Source organism: Haliotis rufescens, unplaced genomic scaffold (genome assembly GCF_023055435.1).
Source record: "Haliotis rufescens isolate VD_foot unplaced genomic scaffold, xgHalRufe1.0.p SCAF_11, whole genome shotgun sequence".
Lineage (NCBI taxonomy): Eukaryota > Metazoa > Mollusca > Gastropoda > Lepetellida > Haliotidae > Haliotis > Haliotis rufescens.
Genome location: NW_025963791.1, coordinates 39,640,975 through 39,664,623, shown reverse-complemented (window position 1 = coordinate 39,664,623; position 23,649 = coordinate 39,640,975). Strand labels below are relative to the sequence as shown.

Genomic DNA, 23,649 nt, shown 5'->3' with positions numbered 1-23,649 from the left:
TTTCAATGTGATTATGTCATTAGGTAAACCAAAATAGATTTCTACCTATTTTCCAGGTGTACTGGATATTGACATTTTAAACTGTAGTAGCACACCGCTCATCATAGTATTTCATAAGACTTCTCAAAAGCATAGACTTGAAATACTGTTAAGACAGTGCCTTGGTTTACTTTGTCTGACATGACGTCTATATTTTAACGGGCATTACTTTCACAGTAATCTAAAGAATTAATTGGAAAAAACTCTGGAGGGCTTCCTCTTCGACCATAACTACCATGGAACCGACTTTTGGAGAAATAAATCCTCTCACTTTATGATATCTTGTTGAAGCAGTAGTATTTTAGGCTTCTAAGGACAATGTCAATTTATACCTATCTATTACTTTCATCAGATTTCATATGTCGGTAATCTATATGGACGTTTTGAGCTTTCAACTAGATATACAGGGGAGGTAACTCTAGTTTAAGCTTGTTCTGAGAAACAAGATGGCGGCCGCCTGTGTTGCGGCACGAGTTTGCGAAACACCGGGTTGTAACAGCGAAGCTAAGCTTCAGTGCCCGACCTGTATAAAACTAGGGATTCCAGGGTCCTTTTTCTGTTCCCAGGTAATTGGACGTCAACTGATGTCTTCGATCACATGTCAGTTCGTTTTTTAATTTGTTCCAACTTCCCTGTCTCGATCAGTTCAACACTCAAGTTGGCTGTGGAATCAAAGAAACTAGTGAAGTCACCGTAATGTAGATAATTTATTCTATTGCCACAGTAGTGTGATAACGAAAACTACGACTGCATGAAAGCTCGTTAGCTTAAAACTTAGATTGAAGAAACACGTGATTTAATAAACTTGTTTCATGATTGAATCGTATTTTATATTATCAAATCACTAGGCCTACGTGAGATAATAGATTAAACGATCTAAAGACGAAGATCATGACCGCGTGTCTGCTTAATGTGGGAAGAAACCCAAAGTTATACAGGCTCTTACACATTTACCACTTAGTGAAACCCACGAGCACAGATATGTTGCTGACAAACCAAAAGTCACAGGACGAATCCTGGATTTGAACCCATGATCACTGTATTCTTTCACACCAAAGGGACACAACTTTGCACAGCACAGCTAATTCTGCACCATGGATGATTGATCACTGTACTGGCACAGCTTGCACAGTGCTGATTGGTTCACTCTGTCGGCTGTGTCTCTCACTTCAGAGTTTGCTTACCCCCAACACTATATTAGCCTTGGATCCCCTTTTCCAATCAAGCACCTTTCTATGATCCTTTGGATTAGGCACCCATTTGTGGTCGTTTGAATTTGGGTATGGATTAGTTATCCCTTTAAATAAATCCAATATAATTTGAGGAAAATCTGTACAATTTTATAAGTTTGATTGCTTCCACAAAATGGAAGTCCGACAACTGGTAGTCTAGATCACTGGTAGTGTAATTCTAAATCTAAACATATGTTTCATTTAACAAGTTTCCAAAAAGCATTGTCCTTCATATCTTACGGCCGTACCAATTTACTCTTATCAGAGGGGGGTGGTCGGGTAGTCTAGTGGTTAAGGCGTTTGCTCGTCACACCAAAGACCCGGGTTCGAATCCCAATATGGGTACGATGTGTGAAGCCCATTTCTGGTTTCTCCCGCCGGAATATTGCTAAAAGCAGCAAAAAAAACAAAACAAAAAACTTATCAGAGGGGTATATAAACTATGTGATCTAGAATACCAGTTGTCAGACTTCCAGTTTGTGGAAGCTTTGGTTGTTGAGTGGGTGAGGTCACAGACTTTGCGTGCTGGAAATTAGGAGCCATACTCTTGAGAGTGTGGGTTCGAATTCCAGACGGGAAAAAGTATAAGAATGTGTACTTTACTAAGAAAGTGCTACCCCAAAGATAACATATGTAATTGTTCCATTTCTACTACGAATAGTTTTGATAAAGCCTGTGTTTTTTTCCTCAAAAAATACAAACAAGCACTGCTGTCCATCAAGTTATATTTTCCAGAGCAATAGGCCTACTCATAAACTCAATATTTATTTGTGAAACTTTATTGTCACATCAGGCATGTGCTAAACTGGCGCCTTTGACTATTCAGAATTTTTTAATGTTATTTTTCTGCATTTTCTACATTTCAAGGCAACAAGTGTGACTCAGGTTCAAATGAAGAGGTGGTTAATTTCAGGGGCATAGGTCATAAACCATTAAATATTTCTTTGTGTTGAACTGATGTCTTTTGCTTTGTAGGAGTTTTTCAAGTTTTTAGATCTTGTGTTTTCAGGTCCAAAACATGAACAAGTTGGACTTTTGTTCAACAGAGGTTGGGGTTTGTTTCCAGATTACAAATCATAAACCGTTCAATGTTTCTTCCTGAAACTTAAAACATGCATCTTATATCATACTACCCTGTGGCTATTTTGGCTTAGAATAGGTCTCAAGCAATCTATGCTTGTTGTAGGAGGTGACAGTATGGATCAAGTGCATTTGTTGATTATGTGGAGCTGTACCATGACAGTTTGGGATGTTGCTCGTAATATAAGTCCCTGATTTGTCTGGACCAGACTCAGATATTTACTGGCTGCCATCATACTGCTGGAATATAAGTGCTAACAAACAAAAAACAAACAAACAAACAAACAAACAAACAAAGATGATAAATCAATGCAGGAAATGTTTAAAGTTTTAAACTTATCCGATCTCACACTATGCATTTCTCTTTGCCTAATGTGAGATAGGATAAGTATATAAATATACAAATTATTGTAAAATTTCAAAATTTTAAAACTTATCCTGTCTTACACTATGCAAATAGAAATGCAAAGTGTGTGATAGGATAGGTATAAAAATATACAATTTACTGTAAAATTTCCAATTTTGTCGTATTGTGTTAAGGAACAATTTAGCATGATGTTTCGTGTTTAGAAAATGTTATGTCATGTAAGATTATTATGAAATGGAAAGTTCAGTCTTGAAAAGTACTGACCGCCTCCGTGGTCTTGTGGTAGAGCGTCCGCCCGGAGAGCAGAAGGTCCGGGGTTCGATCCCCGGCCACGTCATACCAAAAGACGTTAAAAGATGGTACTTATTGTTACCCTGTCTGGCGCTCGGCATTAAGGGGCTAAAACAAGGACTGGTCGGGTGGGAGTCAGTATACTGTGTCTGAGTGGGGTATTCATGTTAAACTGCGGCATGGTTTCTCAGTGTGCTACCACTATAAATCGGCATCAGTCCGGACTAGTACAAGCAGCCACACAAACACACACACGTACATGCACGTCGCTATATAAGTGCAATAATCTTGGATGCGACGTTAAACCCCATTTCACCTCACCTCACCTTGAAAAGTACCATTAATAACTTTACTGGAAGGAATGGACAGCATTTCAAGAAGAGATGGAATCGTTCGTGTCTTATAATGAACATTAGATTCTGCCAGGGTACATCATGACGTCACTTGTTCTTACAAGCTTTGGTATAAGGCATCCCTCATTAAAGTTATCCTTTGTTTTCAGGATTGTTTCAAAGGGTCGTGGTCTGAACACAAGAAGCTTCACAAGAAAAATAGTAAGTAAGATGAAGATAAAGTTGATTTGTTCCAAATACTTGTCATTTATCATAGTCAGGGATAATTCTAGGGTGGGGCCTTGTGCTTTTAGCCCCTAAATTTGAATAAAGGCCCTCATTTTCAAATACAATGGGACATTTTGACATTTTGCTGTATTGGCAAGTGTAGGTGTACCTCTGAAACATTTGAAATTTTCACATAAAGGGCCCATGTCAGAAAATTCATAGAGTGGACCCTGCATAGTTTACTTAAAAATTGACTTTAACTTTGTGTGAGTTCATTGGAGTATGAACCTTCATAGAGTGAGGGCCAAACTGTATGAACGTCGGAGCTTGCGACTTAAACTTGTGGAAGTTGTCTGTCAGTGTTTGTCATTTCAACAACATGGTCCCGTGAAAAACGTATTAACGTCAAATTGTGTCGTTCATACACTTAAGAACGTCAGTTTCGCGGTCATGTGACCAACCTCTTGTCCAATGGAAAAGCCGTATATCGTGTAAACTTCAAATAAAAAATTTATATTTATATGTTTACATGTTTAGAGGGATTTACCGGATGCGAAATGCTGCGTCATATACCTCCATTTCAACTCACTTTGCTAAATTCATAAAACAGGTGGGCTATCTCACTATTGACCTGGGTGTCTGTTATTTCTCTGCTAATCCCAGTGTTTGTTGGTCACAGAAGAGAATGATGAGCAGAACAAAGGAGGTTTCAACCCTTGGCCCGGGTTTCACTTCACTGGGACTCTGCGGCCCTTCTCTGTGGTAAGATACTTTCTTGTACATAATTGATGTCTATTTCTTTAACAATGCTATGGTTGTTAGCATGTTTAACCACAAGCCCAAAGCCTGTGTCTAGTAAATCACAGTCAGGACTATAGTCTGGAAGGTAATTTAAGGTACCAACGTTTACTACAATATCTGAAAAACTATCGGACCTACTCCAGTCAAAGTTGGTATGAGATTATTAAACAGTCATACATAACTGGATATTACATTAAATGCCATATGACACAGTTGAACCAATCAACTCAACTCGATAGGGTGCACTGGAATCACGCACGTTGAGACGCCCAACGCTAACACCGTATTCGTGCGTGATTCCCGTGCACCCTTTCGAGTTGAGTTGATTGGTTCAACTGTGTCATATGGCTCTGTGACGCAGGGGTAGCATTATGCAGATGGCTGTTTCAATGAATGCTCGTTCCACCCATGACGAACAGGTCTGGTTGTTGATGAAATATAGTGATAGCTAAATAGACAGATTTTTATTCATGCACCGATTGTCTTTAAATGTAATATCCAGTTATGGATGACTGTTTAATAATCTCATACCAACTTTGTCTGGAGTAGGTCCGATAGTTTTTCAGATATTATAGTAAACTTTGGTACCTTAAATTACCTTCCAGACTATAAACATGGTTTAATATAGCCAACATGTTTAAAAGTAACATCAGTTTGAGAAACAGTTTCTTGTTGGAGTTATTTTGCGAAAACTGCATAAAAACTACTTGATACCTGTGAAGATCCGGGTAGAGAATAGGTCTTCAGCAACCCATGCTTCTCGTAAAAAGAACTATGCTTGTAATAAGAGGCGACTAACTGAATCGGGTGGTCAGGCTTGCTGACTTAGTTAATGCATGTAATTGTACCCCTATTGCTTAGATGGATGATCATGATGTCAATCACTGGATTGTCTGTTCCAAACGTCAATTATTAGAGATCGCTGTCATATAGCTGGAATATTGTACAGGCTGACTATTCTGCAAGTTCTAGTTTACTCTAAGCTTGAACAAGTTTTTCTATTAAATGTACTCTTCCACATAATTCCGGCTTAGAATTGGTTCCCATTAACATGTTTGCCACAAGAGGTGACTAAAATAGATATGGTGGTCAGGCAGTGTCATCGAGTGCTGATAATATCAACCACTGGCTTGTCTGGCCCAGATGCAATTATTTACAGAACTCCATGATATAGCTGGAATATTGCTGACCGCACAATAAACTACAGGTTGCCGTTCATCTCTGAGCATGTTGGTTGGAGAGTTTAGAAACAACAGTTTTAAAGGTATTGGGGCATTCAACTCAAAGGAATGAGTCGTGCTTCATGGTGTTTGTTTCAATCATTTCTAGACCCCCAAAAGACAGGTCCCGGACACAATCAGACGTCCGGACTATGCTGACCACCCAGAAGGTATGTAGGGTTTGGTCAGTCCTGACATGTTAAAAATAAAAGTATAGCTACCACAACTCAACATGAGTGTTTGATGTATTATCGTTGTCGGATAAAGATGTCTGCAGTACAACAATCGGGAGTTTATTATCGTTAAAGTAAGTTGTTCTCTGTTATGTAACAAGCTCCTGTTAATATTCACACTTCAGAGAAGTGTGTAGAGAAGTGTACCTGGTTTAAAAAACATTTTGTATTTCTGTTTTTACCTTATTAAATTTCAGACGTTATTTTATGGACTCCTCATTCCCAATATGTTTTGTATATATTTATTATCCATATACTGTAAATCTGGAAATTAATGCGACTGCTGACCCCTAGCAGTCAATTTTGGAATTTTTTGTGAAAGTTGTGGCAAATTTGGGGCCAAATATCGGCCTCTGATTAGGTTTAGATAAATCTCCTCAAACCCATGAGGGGCGGTCGGGTAGCCTAGTGGTTAAAGCGTTCGCTCGTCACGCCGAAGACCCGGGTTCGATTCCCGACATGGGTACAATGTGTGAAGCCCATTTCTGGTGTCCCCCGCCGTGATATTGCTGGAATATTGCTAAAAGCGGCGTAAAACCATACTCACTCACTCACTCACTCAAACCCATGAAGTATTGACAGTGTTGTAGTTCATGCATCACGTGTCCAGCCATGTCTCAACTCATGTTTCCAGGCGTCCCACTGACTGAGCGCCAACTCCGAGGAACGACCAACATAAAGATGCTGGATGACGAGGAGAAGGAGGGAATGGCTGTTGCCTGCAGGGTAGGAAGAATTTCCTTAGTGATGTTCAGTGAACAATCCCAGGATCTCTCATGTCTAGTTCCTACATGTCATTGTGAACCCTGTGAGGAGTCCAGGTTAGAATGTGTCCCCAGCAACCTGTTCTGATCATTTATGAGGCGCTTGAAAGGATCGTCCTGTCAAGGCTCAGTGATTTGGTTGATGCGTTTCATTATTCCCCGCCTGCTTAGATTGTTTCTTGTAATATCAATAATTGGATTGTCTGGTCCAGGCTCAATTATTTACAGGCCTCTGTCATATTGCTTTATTTTTCTCGAGTGCTTCGTTAAACAACAAACCAGCAAACATATATTTTGAGTTATGATTTATTCTGGTATTCAACATAATATGTTCAATTTACGAAAAAATAAAATATGGTATCTTTATTACTCTTTTTGGAAGAACAGAATCATGATTATTGATGATTGAATATGGGTACCAAATAATGGCATCTAAGACTGGGATGGTTGAGAGAACTTTTGCACTATAATGGGCACACTTGATTAACATTGTCATTTGTGTAGTGTTGTCGTTATGTGTTTGATATTCAGCCTCTCTCTGTTTGGTTGATACAGGGCTTTGTGTTTTGTTGAAATAGCTTGGCCGTGAAGTCTTGGACGAAGCAGCAAAAGCAGTAGAAGTCGGCGTCACAACAGATGAGATAGATCTGATAGCACATGAGGTAAGACACTCAGCTAAGACGTGGGAATTGCTGCCTACTGTCCCAGATGTTTAGTATTTGCTATCACTTTGCAGCTAAAATATGAAAATATGAATTCTCCATAGACACTATGAACACACAATGCCATTTAGAAAGTGGTCAAATGTAACAAATGTCATATTTTGGATAACACTTTCTTAGTAAAGTACTAGAATCTGTACCTTACTAAGAAGGTGTTATCCAAACTATAACATATGTTATGTAGACACTGGTAAAGAGAGGGCAATTGTTTAGCCTTACATCGTCTGCTATGAACCATGTTGTTTACTGACTGGTCTGAAGTCTTTAAATGGTATTTATAAGGGATACACATAAGAGACAGAATTTATGGATGTCAGCTTCTTTATTGAGAGGAACATAACGTCTCGGGTAATTGCTAACTCCATCCGGCGAATGAACGCTAGGATGCAGAGAGCATATGATCGGTGATTAGCAATGGACAAATAGAAGGCAGGGGTTATTTGGCACTCATGGTAACTAGCAATGGACAAATAGAAGGCAGGGGTTATTTGGCACTCATGGTAACTAGCAATGGACAAATAGAAGGCAGGGGTTATTTGGCACTCATGGCAACTAGCAATGGACAAATAGAAGGCAGGGGTTATTTGGCACTCATGGTAACTAGCAATGGACAAATAGAAGGCAGGGGTTATTTGGCACTCATGGTAACTAGCAATGGACAAATAAAAGGCAGGGGTTATTTGGCACTCATGGTAACTAGCAATGGACAAGGCTATCAAGACTAATTAATCCAGCTGGCTTATATTTGTTTATTGCTAGTTACCTTTGGTGTGCCCAATACCCTGAGCCATGTCAAGATTATCGCACGGGTTCTGAATCAGATTTTCTTCCAATCATGAATAGTGCAACTGACAGCTGTGCTAAGAGTTGTGTCATTTGAAACAAGATTTAGAATGAAGTCTCAATGCAGTTATGCTTCTACGGTCATCAATATATTTAGAATACTAAACGACCTCACGTGTAATACCAGTTTTATGAAACGAGTGAATAGTTCTGGTATCTGACTCACTTTCGCTCGTCAGATACCACAACTATTCACGAGTTTCATAAAATTGGTTTTACACGGGAGCGAGTTTAGTATTTTATTTATTACTGGCAATTTATAACGTTTTTAGAATCATACTGTTGAGTGTGAATAGGCTGACACCTACCAATCCACAGCATAATCCAATTGAGTTTAACACAGTAATACTTTAAACACCTCAAAAGTTGAAACATTAATTTAATACCAGACAAGGGTCCACCTTTAGAATTCAGGCGTCCGTTCCACAAAATTATCGTAGCGTTAAGGTTATCGCAACTCACATACTTTAACTTAGACCAACGAGTGTCATTGTGCTACTGTACGATCGCCTTGTGGAACGGGGCCTTGCACCTCAAAGATTACAATCACGTCACAATACCAGATGACGTAATTTGTGGAATTTTGTTGCAAGATCCTTCGGCGAAACAATGCCATGTGACGTCAGCCTAGCAAGAAGGTTGCTGGGGTCATCGAGTGTGCATAAGCTCCTCTCAGTGATCTATCATCTCCATACGCAATGTCGTTGAATAAGCCAAGGGATGTTGAGAGTTTTCAAAATTTTTTCATAAGCACGCGTTTTGGTTTTACACAATGTGTAATACAGCTGTATGTTTATTAAACGGGTGATCTCTTCATGGGCAAGTAATAAATTGTAATTCATACATCTTCGCGACTCTTTATAGTTCCCAACAATATCCCAGTACTCTTGTGTCTTTAGGGGGCATGGGTTGCCAGGTCGTCTAAGGCACCGCGATTCGTCCCTTGGGAACGCCAGAAACCTATGGTCGTGGGTTCGATTCTCGGTTCGCCCTGATGAATTTTCTTGGTTTGTCAGCACCATACATGTGCTTGTGGGTTTCTCCGATGTGGTAAACATTTTAGACCTGAATAATTTCTTGCTTTCCTCCCACATTAAGCTGACACGCCGTGATATAACTGGAATACTGTTAAAAGCGTCATTCAAACCCAACTCACTCTTATGTCTTTGTGACCTGTGTGGTCACAATGGGATAGTGGACCAGCTGCTTGACATCAACCTTCTCTCTACTTGTAGGCGTGTATAGACAGAGAGTGCTACCCGTCTCCCCTCAACTATTACGGCTTCCCAAAGTCATGTTGCACGTAAGTCATCATATTTCAATACTTTTGTTGTCAAAACCTGATTTGATCTACACCTCAGCTGACGTATAGGATCTGTTTTTGATGGCTCTTTTGAAAGTACAAACTAGAGATGCCAATGTAGAAGGGCTTGAAACATGGCTTGTGTCTTGTTAGTGACCTGTGTGAAGCTAATACAGAGGATTGGCTTTGGTTATTAAAGTTAGAGTTTTACATGTTGTAAGGATACACTTTGTTGCAGTATGATATAATACTAAACAAATCTGGGTTAATAAATAGTCCCCAACAACTTATGCTGGTCGTAAGAGGCGACGGGTGGTAAAATTCCGTAAATTGACTGATGTTGTGTCCTTGTACCCTGAAGGCATGGATTATGCTCACAATGTCAATCACTGGATTGTCTGGTCCAGACTTGATTATTAACAGGCCGCTGTCATTTTGCTGAATATAGCTGAATGCGTCATTAAATAACAAACGCACACACTTCCTTTTTTAGGAAACATATTTATCAGTGGGATTTACTAGAATTTCAACCAAAACATTGTGGGTAAGCTTGTGTCAAATGAAATAGCGATGACTTGAGAACCCTTGCACATATCATCATCATCATCATCGTCATCATCATCATGAGGGCACTAATGGAAGATGTTAAATAGGCTGAATGATACGTTGATCATGACGAGAACACACCTGAAGATGAGGTAGATCTTTCTAGTTGCAACCATTGTGTCCACAGGTCGGTCAATGAAGTTATCTGTCATGGAATTCCAGATTTGCGTCCTCTACAAGATGGGGACATAATGAACAGTGAGTAGGAACAGTAAGCTTCAGTCTCATTGCAATCAGGTCCTTTATTCTGAAGTGATACCTCTCTATCCACAACAATGTAATTGCACGACTTTTATTGTTTCCTTTTGGTACTGCCTGATTATGTTTTTCAGCGAAAATGTAACTCCGGGATTCCAGCCTAGCTGGGCAAGATGGGAAACTGGACTTCTATGGTCAGTTAACTCCCTTGCCTTGGGAAGATGGATGTTTAGAAAAACACCTACCCCCCTCCCTGCGTCTCTCTAGCGTGTTCATTACAGCCCTCTCTCGTTCTCCATGTTTACAAGCTCCCAGTGTATAACACTAGTTTCATCCCAACCCTCAACCACTCATCATACTTTCACAAACGCTGCATAAAGAGGGTTTCAACCTCAAACGATTATTCGTGCATAATATATGTCTACATTGCATATTTCCCACATGAATAAGTTCAACTTGATATAGACCGCCTCCGTGGTCTAGTGGTAGAGCGTCTGCTTGGAGGGCGGAAGGTCCAGGGTTCGATCCCTGGCCGCATCATACCAAAAGACGTTAAAAGATGGTACTTGTTGTTACCCTGTCTGGCGCTCGGCATTAAGGGCTGGTCGGCTCGGAGTCAGTATACTGTGTCTGAGTGGGGTATTCATGTTAAACTGCGGCATGGTATCTCAGTGTGCTAGCACTATAAATCTCAGTCATCAGTCCGGACTAGTACAAGCAGCCACACAAACACACACACACACACACGTGCATGCACGTCGCTATGTAAGTGCAATAATCTTGGACGCGACGTTAAACCCCATTTCACCTCACCTTACCTCAACTTGATATAATTCATCAACCTTAGCTTTCATCTCATAGAGGGAAACATAGTTGTAAGTAGTGTTTCTGTGTGGCGACCTCTCCATCACAACTGTATGCTGAGAAAGTGAATCATCTAAACTAGGATACCATGCATCAGCTGTTTCAATAATTACCTGCGTTGTCACAGCATGTCCTGTCGGTCTATACAACACAATGTATGTTATTCATTAATCACATATGCCTTGGAAGAATTTGTGTAGGGGAGGTAATTCTACTCAATCGATTCAGATGTCCAGAAACTCGTTTATCCAGACACTATATGAGAATACAAGTGTCCGGATAAGCGAGGTTTGACTGTACATGTATTGAAACATCTTTTGCAATGTATTAAATTTGAAATGTGTGGTTGTGTAGGGAATTACTAGTTGATGATTAAGTCTGAACATATATTGTTTGTAATCTTTAGGTATTTGAGATTTGCTGTATTTCATGGGTTTAATAATTTTTTCAATAGAAACTGGACGAAAAAAAGAAAAAAAAAGGGTGGGAAAACATAAGTGGCATATAGAACCTGTAGAAATTAAAGGAGAGACATAAATATTTCAAATTCTTTATTCTTTCCATGGGATGTTTCTGTTCATGTGCTTGGACCTTTGTCTAGGGAGAGAAGTGTTTCAGAGACGTAGTTTAGGACTGCATTTTGGGATGCAGACTTGTCTCCTGAGACAGGGATATGCTTCATCCTTCCACATAACACATGTGTCCCGACACTTTCAGAACTGTTTCCCTCATTTGTATTTCCCTTTACTTCCAGTTGACATCACTGTTTGTCATGGTGGTTACCATGGGGATCTGAATGAGACATTTTTTGTGGGAGAAGTTGATGAAAAGAGCAAGAAATTGGTGAAAACAACGCATGAGTGTCTCCAGCATGCAATAGAGGAAGGTAGAGTCATGCGAATTTGAATATATTTGTATTTTGGTTAGAATTTGTACCAAAAAATATGTATGGAGCCAGAATAGCGTACCTGCTATGGCTAACAAAAATGTGGAATCATTGACACAAGTTGATAAGAAAGTCTCCCAGTGGGGATTCCGGGTTAGATGTGGTTCCTATCAACCTATGCTGGTCGTAAGAGGTGTTCAAATGAATCGGATGGTCAGACTCGGTTACTTAGTTGATAGCGTGTCATCGTAGTCTGTGGAATGTTTTTGACAATATAAAACACTGGATGTCTGGTCCAGGCGTGATAATTTACAGACCGTTGTCATATAGCAGGAACATTGCCAAGCCATGGAAACTCAATAATTCTTTGTTTGTTTCTTTTCATCATAAATTCTTCAGTTTCCTCTGTGAAACAAATTATCCATTTGGGAGGGAGGTGATGAGAATTTGGAAAAGGGCATCATCTTTGTTACAGTGCAGTCCCTCTTATGAATGAATGCCTTGTGTTTCAGTGAAGCCTGGCGTCCGGTACCGGGAAATAGGCAATGTTATACAGAAACACGCTCAAGCCCACGGCTACTCAGTCGTTAGAAGTTACTGTGGACATGGAATCCATCAGTGAGTTACAGTCTGTGTCTCCTGGTCTTGTTCACTGCATTCCACATATTACAGGGATTTATCAAGGATTCATACTAATGTCCTCATCAGTCAAATTGGGATAAAATCTATATATTATATTCAAATTTGGGATTTTTTGAAGTTGTCATCTTCTTTGATTCCGAATTTCCACATTGTATTTAAGTTTGCGTGATTCCAAAGTTCCACATTGTATTTAACTTTGTGTGATTCCGAAGTTCCACATTGTATTTAACTTTGCGTGATTACGAAGTTCCACATTGTATTTAACTTTGCGTGATTCCGAAGTGCCACATTGTATTTAACTTTGCGTGATTCCGAATTTGCCACATTGTATTTAACTTTGCGTGATTCCGAAGTTCCACATTGTATTTAACTTTGCGTGATTCCGAAGTGCCACATTGTATTTAACTTTGCGTGATTCCGAAGTGCCACATTGTATTTAACTTTGTGTGATTCCGAAGTGCCACATTGTATTTAACTTTGCGTGATTCCGAAGTTCCACATTGTATTTAACTTTGCGTGATTCCGAAGTTCCAAATTGTATTTAACTTTGCGTGATTCCGAATTTCCACATTGTATTTAACTTTGCGTGATTCCGAATTTCCACATTGTATTTAACTTTGCGTGATTCCGAAGTGCCACATTGTATTTAACTTTGCGTGACTCGAAGTGCCACATTGTATTTAACTTTGCGTGATTCCGAAGTTCCACATTGTATTTAACTTCAATGCATTTATGAAAGGATGCTTGAAATGATACCAATGTGTTTTAATTAGTATATTGTAAACACTAGCCTGAGATTGTGATAAGATTTTTGTGTTTTTCATCCAAGGGGCACTTTGTGATTACAGCAACAAAAACATAATTGTAGAGTTTAATTGTTTTGTACATTTGTTTTTAACATCCATCAAGGTTTCGAAAACATTCTGTAAATAAAGAAATAAACAAAGAATGATGTAAGTAATGGATGGCACCTGGTGTAGACAGGGACACTCCACAGCACCCCTCTGAATACATTGTACCGTGTTGTGTTCCAGACTGTTCCACACTGCGCCCAGCGTTCCTCATTATGCAAGTAAGTGTAATCTGTTGTGCAGTACAGAAGGATTTTAATTGTGAGAGTAGCAATAACCAGTCTACATACCATGTCTAGCACTGGAAGCAAAAGTCAGACCAAATTGATAGCCCTGTCACCCGTGAAGATCTGGGTTAGAACTGGTCCTTAGCAACCTATGCTTGTCGTAAGAGGCAACTAATGGCATCAGGTGGTCGGGCTCGCTGACTTGGTTGATGCATGTCATCATATCCCAATGGCGTAGTTTGTTGTTCATTATGTCAATCACTCAAGCAGTCCTAGTGCCAAGACAATCCTCAGTTCCCTTGCTGTACAGACACCACAGTCACAGCACCAGGATAGCTTTATCAGGACAACATCTTCGCTACACTCTTACTATAGAAGGAAATGCTGTGAAGAGTAACTGCAGTAATGTTAATCTGTTCCATATGATCCTAGAAAGCAGAATATAACAAAATCTGTTGTGGGATTGTCAAATATGCATGACATGTGCACAGTTATGTTTCTAGTATGTATTGATTTGTATCACAATACAGTCTCCTGTTGTGACGTGTTTCTCCTTTTGTAACATGTTTCTCCTTTTGTGACATGTTTCTCCTTTTGTGACATGTTTCTCCTCTTGTGACGTGTTTCTCCTTTTGTGACATGTTGCTCCTTTTGTGACATGTTTCTTTTTTTGTTGCGTGTTTCTCCTTTTGTGACATGTTTCTCCTTTTGTGACATGTTTCTCCTCTTGTGACATGTTTCTCCTTTTGTGACATGTTTCTCCTCTTGTGACTTGTTTCTCCTTTTGTGACATGTTGCTCCTTTTGTGACATGTTTCTTTTTTTGTTGCATGTTTCTCCTTTTGTGACATGTTTCTCCTTTTGTGACATGTTTCTCCTCTTGTGATATGTTTCTCTTGTGACATGTTTCTCCTGTTCTCATGTATTGGCCTGTTTCTTCTGTTGTGAAATACTGATGTACGTTTGATGTGTGGTGTTACAGAGAATAAGGCTGTTGGTGTGATGAAGCCGGGACACTGCTTTACTATAGAGCCCATGATCTCAGAAGGTAAGACAGCAAGTGGTAGACAGCACTCATCCTACAGGAGGATTCTCATTCAAATCACATCTTTCCTCCAATACATCCCCTCTCTGTAGGAAGAACTGACAACCCTTTCGTAGGAGACATCACTTCAGATGATGCGTCCTCATTTAGAGAGTTTGTCAAATCCTCACTAAATATCGTGTTGGAGTAAGGCTAAAAAGAATAATAGTCCTGGTTCTCCATGTTCTCAGGCACCGCCTGCATCATCATAATGTCTGGTGCACGTTTCGTTTTTATTTCCATTCTTCCCCAAAATTGTAAGAAATACTAAAAAAAATGCAATCCAATAAGGCACCCAGTTACTTCCCTTTACATGCGCACTTGTGTTGTGGTCATGGAGGCAATAGGAGTTTGTATGCTTGTTTATGTTGGGAGGCCCTTTCCTAGGTTGATAGTACACAACTGTTTATTTTGTTATATAATGTTACATAAGGTTGGAAGAAGTAGAGATGGCTGGGATGGGCAACAGTGATATTGTTGGGGGATTTCAAGGGGGAGTTGCTAAAGATTCTACTCAACTTTTGATTTATTTTTTGCATACATTTCCTTAAACCCAACAGAAAGTAGTCTGCATATTAGTTTGCTGATTGGCTGATAATAGAGATGGGGGCTTGTGTTTCATTATTGTGCAGAATGATGTCAGTGATTCCGTATCATTGCCTACAGCTTTTTGTGTTATTGTTTAAATAAACAGTCTGTAAAGTTATTTTTGTGACTTATAATGCGGGGGGATATAGCGATCAGCCAGTCTGTCTGTCCGTCCGTCTGTCTGTCCGTAATCATTTCCTTTTCCGGGGCAGAACTCGAAAACCATTCAGTGTATTTGATCGAAACTTGGCAAATCTATCAGTCACATACTGAAGTGGTGCCTTTTGCTATTAAGGAATTTTAGAAAATTTTATTTTTTACGTTTCCATTGCAACAAGTTGGACTTAGGTTCTATAAGGGTTGTGTTCGTTTCCGGAGCTTAAGGGTTGTGTTCGTTTCCGGAGCTTAACTCAAAACCCATTCAATACTTTCCAACAAAACTTTGCATGTCTATCAGACTCATGCTGAACTGTTGCCTCTTGCTCTTTAGGAATTTTAGAATTACATTAAGTAATACGTTACCACTGTTATACCGAGGCTGTTGTCTCCCACAACTGCTGCTATAGCGAAATCTACCACAGAGATCTCAATTACCTCATGCAGCACGTGCGTAGCCACCTAGCTGCCATGTGACACCCTTCACTCTTGTCTCCTTCGTCTGCTTAGCAAGACGTGTTTTCTCCTGCTGAAGCGTTCCTTGAAGATTTGGTGATATTTATTATAGTTTATTATCTAATAAACTGTGCTTTTATGGGGCGTTGCGGTAGCTACGCTTGGTTATAATTTTCCCGCCAAACGGAAAATTTTTCCCGCCCTTTTTTCTATATACTTGCGGGGTTCGCGTATGCACGTTGTGTTTTACGTTTCCCCTGTTCTTGTATGTTTTGGGGGTTAACATAACTTATTTCTTTAATAAAAGTTATATGTGTATGTTATATGTTCACATTGCTCGTTTATTTTCTTGTGAAAATGTTCGTTTGTGAATCATTGTGGTGCGTGCGTTGTAACCATGTTTTGTTCTTTGTTTATAGCAAACAATCAATGTCTGACATGGATATGTCCCCAGTATCCACCCCCTCTACCCCTGCTCCTCGGAGTTATGGGGTGTGCAGAAAGTTTTTGTCGTCCCGGGATCCCCACGTTCGTTGCCCGCGGTGCAGGGTTCCTTGCGGGGACACCCGGTGCATCCTGTGCGAAGGTCTGGGGCCTGCGGATTTTGAGCGGTACCGGCTGTACGTACAGTCCGTCTCCACCCCTGTGGTGGCCGGTTCGTCCGGTCGGGGTCCCCGTGCGGGTACCACCTCCTCGGCTGCGGCGGATCCCCTTGCGGCCCTCGGGCTGTCTGGGGATTCCGTCGCCGCATTGTTGTCGAAACTTGTGGCTTCCATGCTGGCGGCCTTATCGCAAGATAGGCCGCTGGCTGTTCCGTCCCCGGCCTCTTCGGTGGCCGCGGGGTCGGACGCGGGGTCCACCGGTAAAGCGGCGGATCTCTTGGCGGCCCGTGTGCTGTCCGGGGATTCCGTCGCTGCATTACTTGCATAACTTGTGGACTCCAAGCTGGCGGCCTTATCTCAGGATAGGCCGCTGGCTGTTCCGTCCCCGGCCACTTCGGTGGCCGCGGGGTCGGACGCGGGGTCCACCGGTACGGCGGCGGCTCCCGTGGTCACCGGTCCTTCCCCCGAACCGTTGCTCCCGCTATCGGTTTAGGACCGCGTGGCCATGGTTTATGACCTCTTTGAGGACATGCCCCGGCCGGTACCGCGGGGAATCCACGACTGTGGGTTCCTCCGAGGTATACGATGAGTCTTCCGACTCGGCTTTCCCCGCATCAACCTTGCTGCGCGGTTTCAAGCCTTCCTTGGAGAACGCCTTCGCGGCGGCCTCCGGTCGGGGTCTCCCGTTGCCTCCGACGTCGTGGAGAAAGGGTTTATTCCCGGTACATGACCTTGCCTTTCCCGAGGCTGGTCCTACCGCGGAGGCCCATGTTGAGCGGTTGGGTGTCCGTGCCCCACCGGCTGCTACGGTAACGCAAGCTACCTTGCACCAGCTGGACGCCCTCGCTCGGCACTCCATGTCTCACGGAGACACTTACTTGGCTGCAGCGGCCCGTCTGGTCGAAGGTTCTCCCACGGACCGTGACCAGCGCATTTACAACTGCCTGCTCAGTTTAAATGCTTGCCTGGAGTACGTTGCCGAGGACTCTCGGCACACACTTGCTCTTGTTGGGTCCCTGCATAGGCGCCTGGGTGCCGCTCCTAACCGGAGCGCGCCCCAGGCTGCTGCGGCCGGTAGGTCTAAGGGGTCGGGTTCTTCTTCCTCTGGGAAGTAGCCCCGCCCTGAGGGCTCCGGTATGGGCAATCAGCTGCCCTTTCGCGGGAAAACGGGGAACTGGGGGAAGCCCAAGTCGTCGACGGACGGCAAGGGCCCCTCCAGGTGACTCTCATTGGAGGGGTTCGTATGCCGACAGCGCCAACTTCGGTTGGCCCTTAGGCGAACCCGAGTCACTTGGCCCTGGACAGTTGCGCCTGTCGCAACCTGTCAGGGCCCCCTCTCCTTCCCCAGTGGGAGCCAGACTCCAGACTTACTGGGAGAATTGGGAACAAGTGTTCGACGACCCGTGGGTGGTCAACACGATTCGGTACGGCTATCGGCTTGATCTCAAAGCGAATCCGCCGCTCACCGTTGCCCCGTTGGCAGGTTTCGATTCGGAAACCGATCTTCCCATCCTCGCCGATGCCATCGGCAGGTTGGTGGAGAAGGGGCAGTACGGGAGTTAGCTCTACCAGAAATAACACCGGGGTTTTACTCCAGGATATTTCTCGTTCCCAAGTAGGACAGTGCCGAACTCAGAATGATTCACACGTCCGCTCCCTGGCTGTTCACCCGGTTAACCACCCCCATAGTGGGGTTCCTCCACAGGAGGGGTGTCCGGTACTTCGCGTACCTGGACGACTCGCTAGTAGCAAATCGAATGACGGACACCCTGTCACGCCATCTCGATTTCGCACGTCGGCTCTTGGAGCAATTTGGGTGGATTATCAATCTCCCCAAGAGCGAGTTAACCCCTTCTCAGAACTTGCTGTTCATCGGAGGTCGGTTCAACACGGTGTCCCATCGCCTCTTTGTCCCCCCAGACCGGTGGCACAAAATTCAGGCGATGATTGCCAAAGTCTTAGCGGTGCAACAGACTGTTCCCTTTTGGGAACAGCTGTTAGGGCTACTTGTATCAGCCCAGGACTGCACCGCACGGGGTCGTCTCCAACTCCGCCCGCTGCAACGGTTTTTAATCCAGTTGTTAGCAACGGAGGTGAACAGTGCGACCGTCGCCCTCCCGGATCGGCTCCGACCGCATCTGGAGTGGTGGACGGTCCCTTACATTGTCTTATCAGGAGTCTCTATGCGGCCCTACCGGGCCACGTTGACCCTGTATACAGACGCCTCTCTAGTGGGCTGGGGCGCCCATCTAAAGGGGGAGGTGAGCTCGGGGCTGTGGTGCTTAGACGAACTAGGTCTTCACATCACTTGTCTCGAGTTCAAGGCAGTGATCAACGCAGTCAATCACTGGAAGCATCGTCTCGTCGACGCCCGGCTCATGCTGGCGACCGACAACACGACGGTAGTGTCCTATGTGAACAAACTGGGGGGAACCCACAGTCACTCGCTACTCGATCTCACGTTCGAGTTTTACGCTCTGGTGGACAGTGTCCCGTGCCAGATACGCGCCCGTCACATCCCAGGTGTGCGGAACGTACTGGCCGATGCTCTATCGAGGCCTCAGGATCCGAGCCCCACAGAGTGGATGCTGAACCCAGTAGTGTTTCAGTGGCTGTGCGAACGTTTGGGTCGTCCGATGGTCGACCTGTTCGCAACGCGGTTCAACAATCAACTCCCGTTGTTTGTATCACCAGTCCCGGTCCCGAGGGCCATCGATCACGATGCTCTCGCGTTAGACTGGACGGGCTTGGTCGCTTATGCTTACCCGCTGACAGCGTTGATACCACACATTCTAAGCCGGCTCCGAGGAGTTCGCTGTCGAATGTTACTGATCGCGCCCATGTGGCCGAACAGATCGTGGTACCCCGACTTGCTGACCCAGGTCACGCAGTCGCCACTTCCACTGCCTGTGAGACCGGATCTCTTGATCCACCCTCACACCCGTCAGCTTCATCCAAACGCAGGGCAGTTCAATCTGCACGCGTGGATGTTGTCACCGAGCGTCTGAGGAGTAAAGTTTTTTCTCGCCGGGCGTCTCGGGCATACGTTAGTATGCATCGTGATTCTACCCAGAAGGTGTATAATGCACGTTGGGTTATTTTCACGAAGTGGTGTTGTAAACATCACATTCATTCGCCAGATAAGGTATCTGTGCAGGATATTGCTCGTTTCATGTCTCACTTGCGAGAGACCCGGAAACTCTCCGGGGGTTCCATTGCCAACTATGTCTCGTCCGTTGCTATGGGTACCAGTCTCTCCAAAGAGCCGGTGATACGGGGTATTATCAAGGGTTTCAAACAGCACGATCTTAAGAAGGGCCGCCTTCGGGCACCGGCCTGGGATCTTTCCCTAGTGTTGCAATCACTTACGGAAGCTCCGTATGAACCCTTGCATAGTGCTTCGTTCCGGCATGTGACTTGGAAAACAGCATTTCTCCTCTCCTTTGCCACGGCGGCACGTGTATCCGAAATTCATGCACTCGATGTCGCCAAGGTACGATTCGATAGGGGTGACGAAGGAGCGGTCCGCCTGGGCCTGCTCATGGGCTTCGTCGCCAAGAATCAGAGAGTCGGGCAAACGGAGAGAGAATTCACTGTAAGATCACTCAAAGAAATCTTACATCCTGCTGATACTGAGGACAGAGCGCTGTGTCCGGTTAGGGCCCTTAAGTATTATCTTAAGGCTTCGAATGAACGTAGACAAGGGCGTGACCGTCTGTTCATATCGTGTAACCCTAATCGCACGGTTGACATACCTCGCAACTCGATTGCGTTGTGGCTTCGTTCTGTCATCAATCTGGCGTACCGGTCTCGGGGGTTACCGGTAGCGGGGTCAAACCCGCACGAGATCAGGGCGCTAGCGGCAACATTTGCCCTACACTCGAATATCTCTGTTCGCAGAATATTACGAGGTTGTTACTGGCGTTCTGACTCGGTTTTTGCCAATCATTACCTCAAACAGGTCGCTGATGCCGTCGTGGAGAGTGTGCACCGTCTTGGCCCGCGGATCGCGGCGCAAGCGGGCACCTAAGGGGTGTGCCCAGCGCAATTCCGAACTCCTCAGGCGTCTGACCTTGCACGGTGGTCAATCTGGGTCTACTCCAATGTTCCCACTGCCGTGGGTACAGGAGTTGGGGTCCCGCAAACCAGCGCACTCACACCACAGGTGAGGGCGGCTTTTTGTGTGCTTTGTCCTTATTTGTATTTTGACAATTATGTCTTTAATTGTCTGTCGTGTATCCCAACCTTGTGATGCATGCTTACAAATACTGGAATTAGGTCACGCGCCTAATGCATACTTTAAGTAGGCTTGCTCTGGGATATACGGTCTGAATGAAATTAATTTCCCTCTTTTCGACTGTTTAACCTGATCTAAGATTAAGCTCACGCGGATACAGTGTTCTCATCCGCTGCGGCGATGAAATACCTATCCAGTGGGGCCGTTTGGAGTCACCAATCGTTTTGGCAATGACGATTGAGCCTTACGGTATGCGCTTGACAGTGCTTTGGTATTCCTATAGGGTAACGCCTAGCTAGGTGCATGCGCATCGAGTGCTTCCGCCTTGGTGTTTACTTCCGCTGGTCGGAAGGAACGCTAGCAGTCAGGATTCGGGTTGTAGGTGCTCCCCACCGCCTACTGTGGTAGTCAGCCTCGGTATAACAGTGGTAACGTATTACTTAATGTAATTTGTAGAATTTTCCTATTCGGAATATTCTATAAGTAATACGTTACCACTGGGCTGCTGCCCGCCCGTCCGTCCCCCGAGCACTTGCTCTCGCAGGAGACAAGAGTGAAGGGTGTCACATGGCAGCTAGGTGGCTACGCACGTGCTGCATGAGGTAATTGAGATCTCTGTGGTAGATTTCGCTATAGCAGCAGTTGTGGGAGACAACAGCCTCGGTATAACAGTGGTAACGTATTACTTATAGAATATTCCGAATAGGAAAATTCTACAAAATTTTTATTTTTTACGTTTCCATGGCAACAAGTTTGACTTAGGTTCTATAGGCTAGAGTTCGTTTCTGAAGCATAACTCAAAAAACGTTAAATACTTTTTTACAAAATTTTGCATGTCTACCTGGCACATACTGAACTGGTGCCTTTTGATATTTAGCACTTTTAGAAATTTGTATTTATTTATGTTTCTATGGCAACAAGTTGGATTTAAGTTATAGGGTGGGTTCACTTATGGAGTATAACAAATAAACTGTTAAATATGTCAAACATTGCATGTCTATATATAAAGCACATGAACTGGTGCCATTTGTTATTAAGGAGTTTTAGAAATGTTTATTTTTGAATTTCCATTGCAGCTATTTTGACATGGGCTAAGAGAAATGTTGGGTCAGTTACCTGGTTTGGGACCTAACGTGTTATAATGGGCGGGGGATATAGATGACTTCGTTGACTTGATGCTTTTTTAGTTATTGTTTCTTGTAAGTTGTCATTTGTTTGCATAAAAAAACCCCACAGAAACACACTTGTTTTACTTTCCATTTCATATGGATGCGACCATGGTGGATCTTTTGTTGGTAAACAATGTATGCTTCTTCAAGAACATTCAACTCTTGACTCATTACATACAGAATTGCACATTTACTTGTGGTTACTTTACAGACGGCTGCCGGGGGGATATGTCATCTTTCTGATGACTCTTGTTTATTTATAAAAAATGACTTCATTAGGTTTTTGAATCTATGAAGTTACGTTCTCAATTCTTATATAGCAAAAATGTCCCTGTCAAATGTTGACTAGTATATTGCTAAAACCTCACAAGGAAGTTGATACCTTGTCCCAGAATACAACAGAAAATCATCTCCGCCCCTAAGAGTGAGTAGCCCTTACTACTCATAAACATTGGGGACCCGTGAAGATCTGGGGTAGAATAGCTCTTCAGCAACCCATAAAAGGTGACTATGCTTGTCGTAAGAGGCGACTAACGGGATTGGGTGGTCAGACTCGCTGACTTGGTTGATGCATGTCATCGTATCCCAATCGTGTTGATCCATGCTCAGGATGTCAATCACTGGATTGTCTGGTCCAGACTCAATTATTTACAGACCACCGTCTGGAATATTGCTGAGTGCGGCGTTAAACAACAAACAAACAAACAAACATAAACATTGGGTGTATGTCCACAACAGAAGTTGATGTCCATGAAAACCCCTTGTTATCCTCACTTGTGATTACAGGAACATGGAGGGATGAAATGTGGCCAGACAACTGGACTGCTGTGACACAAGATGGCCGCCGGTCAGCACAGTTCGAACACACTCTGCTCGTCACAGAAACTGGCTGTGATGTCCTGACCAGGAGGCTTGACAAGGATGGACAACCTCATTTCATGGACAAGATGTAATGGCAGACTGGCTGCTGTTTTATGGGATGATAGTGTGTGGAACTATTTTATTGTGGAGCAATATACACACCTTCATGTGATGTCATGTATCCTTGCACTGACCACATCACCTGGCTGGAGAAGTCATGTCTGTCATTGAAGGTTGTCCAGGTGTATATTTGTTTGGGATTTGGTTGAAAAGAGTATCAATTATCGTGAAAGTGGAAACAATTTTTCATAAATAAAGTAGCGATTTTTTGCATTTTTCATCATTGATGGGCATTTTACGAAGAATCTTGGTATAGCATTATCCAGTTTCAAAGAAAGTTTAAGTTGTATACACCAGCTTGGCTTCACTTATATAATGGACAGCCATTGTTGATGGGATGGAGGAGGGTCGGATGGAGAGGTAAATTTGATTTATGAATCAGTGGCATTGAAATTAAATGGATGATAAATGTGTACATGACTGGTCACGAAATATGACTTGAAACTATTTAAATGTATTAATAGCAGTCAGTTATGCTACAGAGGAAGATTCTGGAGTATGAGCTCAACTGGTCTCAACTGGCATGTGATAACTCCCAATATTTAATAATGGATTTATGCAACAGTGTAGGGCCACATAGGAACACTTGTGTCACATTGTTATGACTCACATCCCTAGAAGGGGCACTTGTGTCACATTACCATGACT

At 43.2% G+C, this 23,649-nt stretch overlaps 1 protein-coding gene across 1 annotated transcript; it reads left to right on the top strand.

The window, feature by feature from the left end:
• The first annotated feature begins 474 nt into the window (after positions 1 to 474).
• LOC124149369 (methionine aminopeptidase 1-like) lies at positions 475 to 23,210 on the top strand. Its single transcript, XM_046520907.2, has 13 exons — positions 475 to 605; positions 3,512 to 3,563; positions 4,249 to 4,331; positions 5,700 to 5,760; positions 6,458 to 6,549; positions 7,166 to 7,249; positions 9,388 to 9,455; positions 10,189 to 10,259; positions 11,878 to 12,009; positions 12,522 to 12,627; positions 13,686 to 13,723; positions 14,711 to 14,776; positions 22,807 to 23,210. Exons 1-13 carry the CDS (start codon positions 486 to 488, stop codon positions 22,971 to 22,973), a joined length of 1,140 nt encoding a protein of 379 aa, XP_046376863.1. The 5' UTR covers positions 475 to 485; the 3' UTR covers positions 22,974 to 23,210.
• The last annotated feature ends 439 nt before the right edge of the window (positions 23,211 to 23,649 follow it).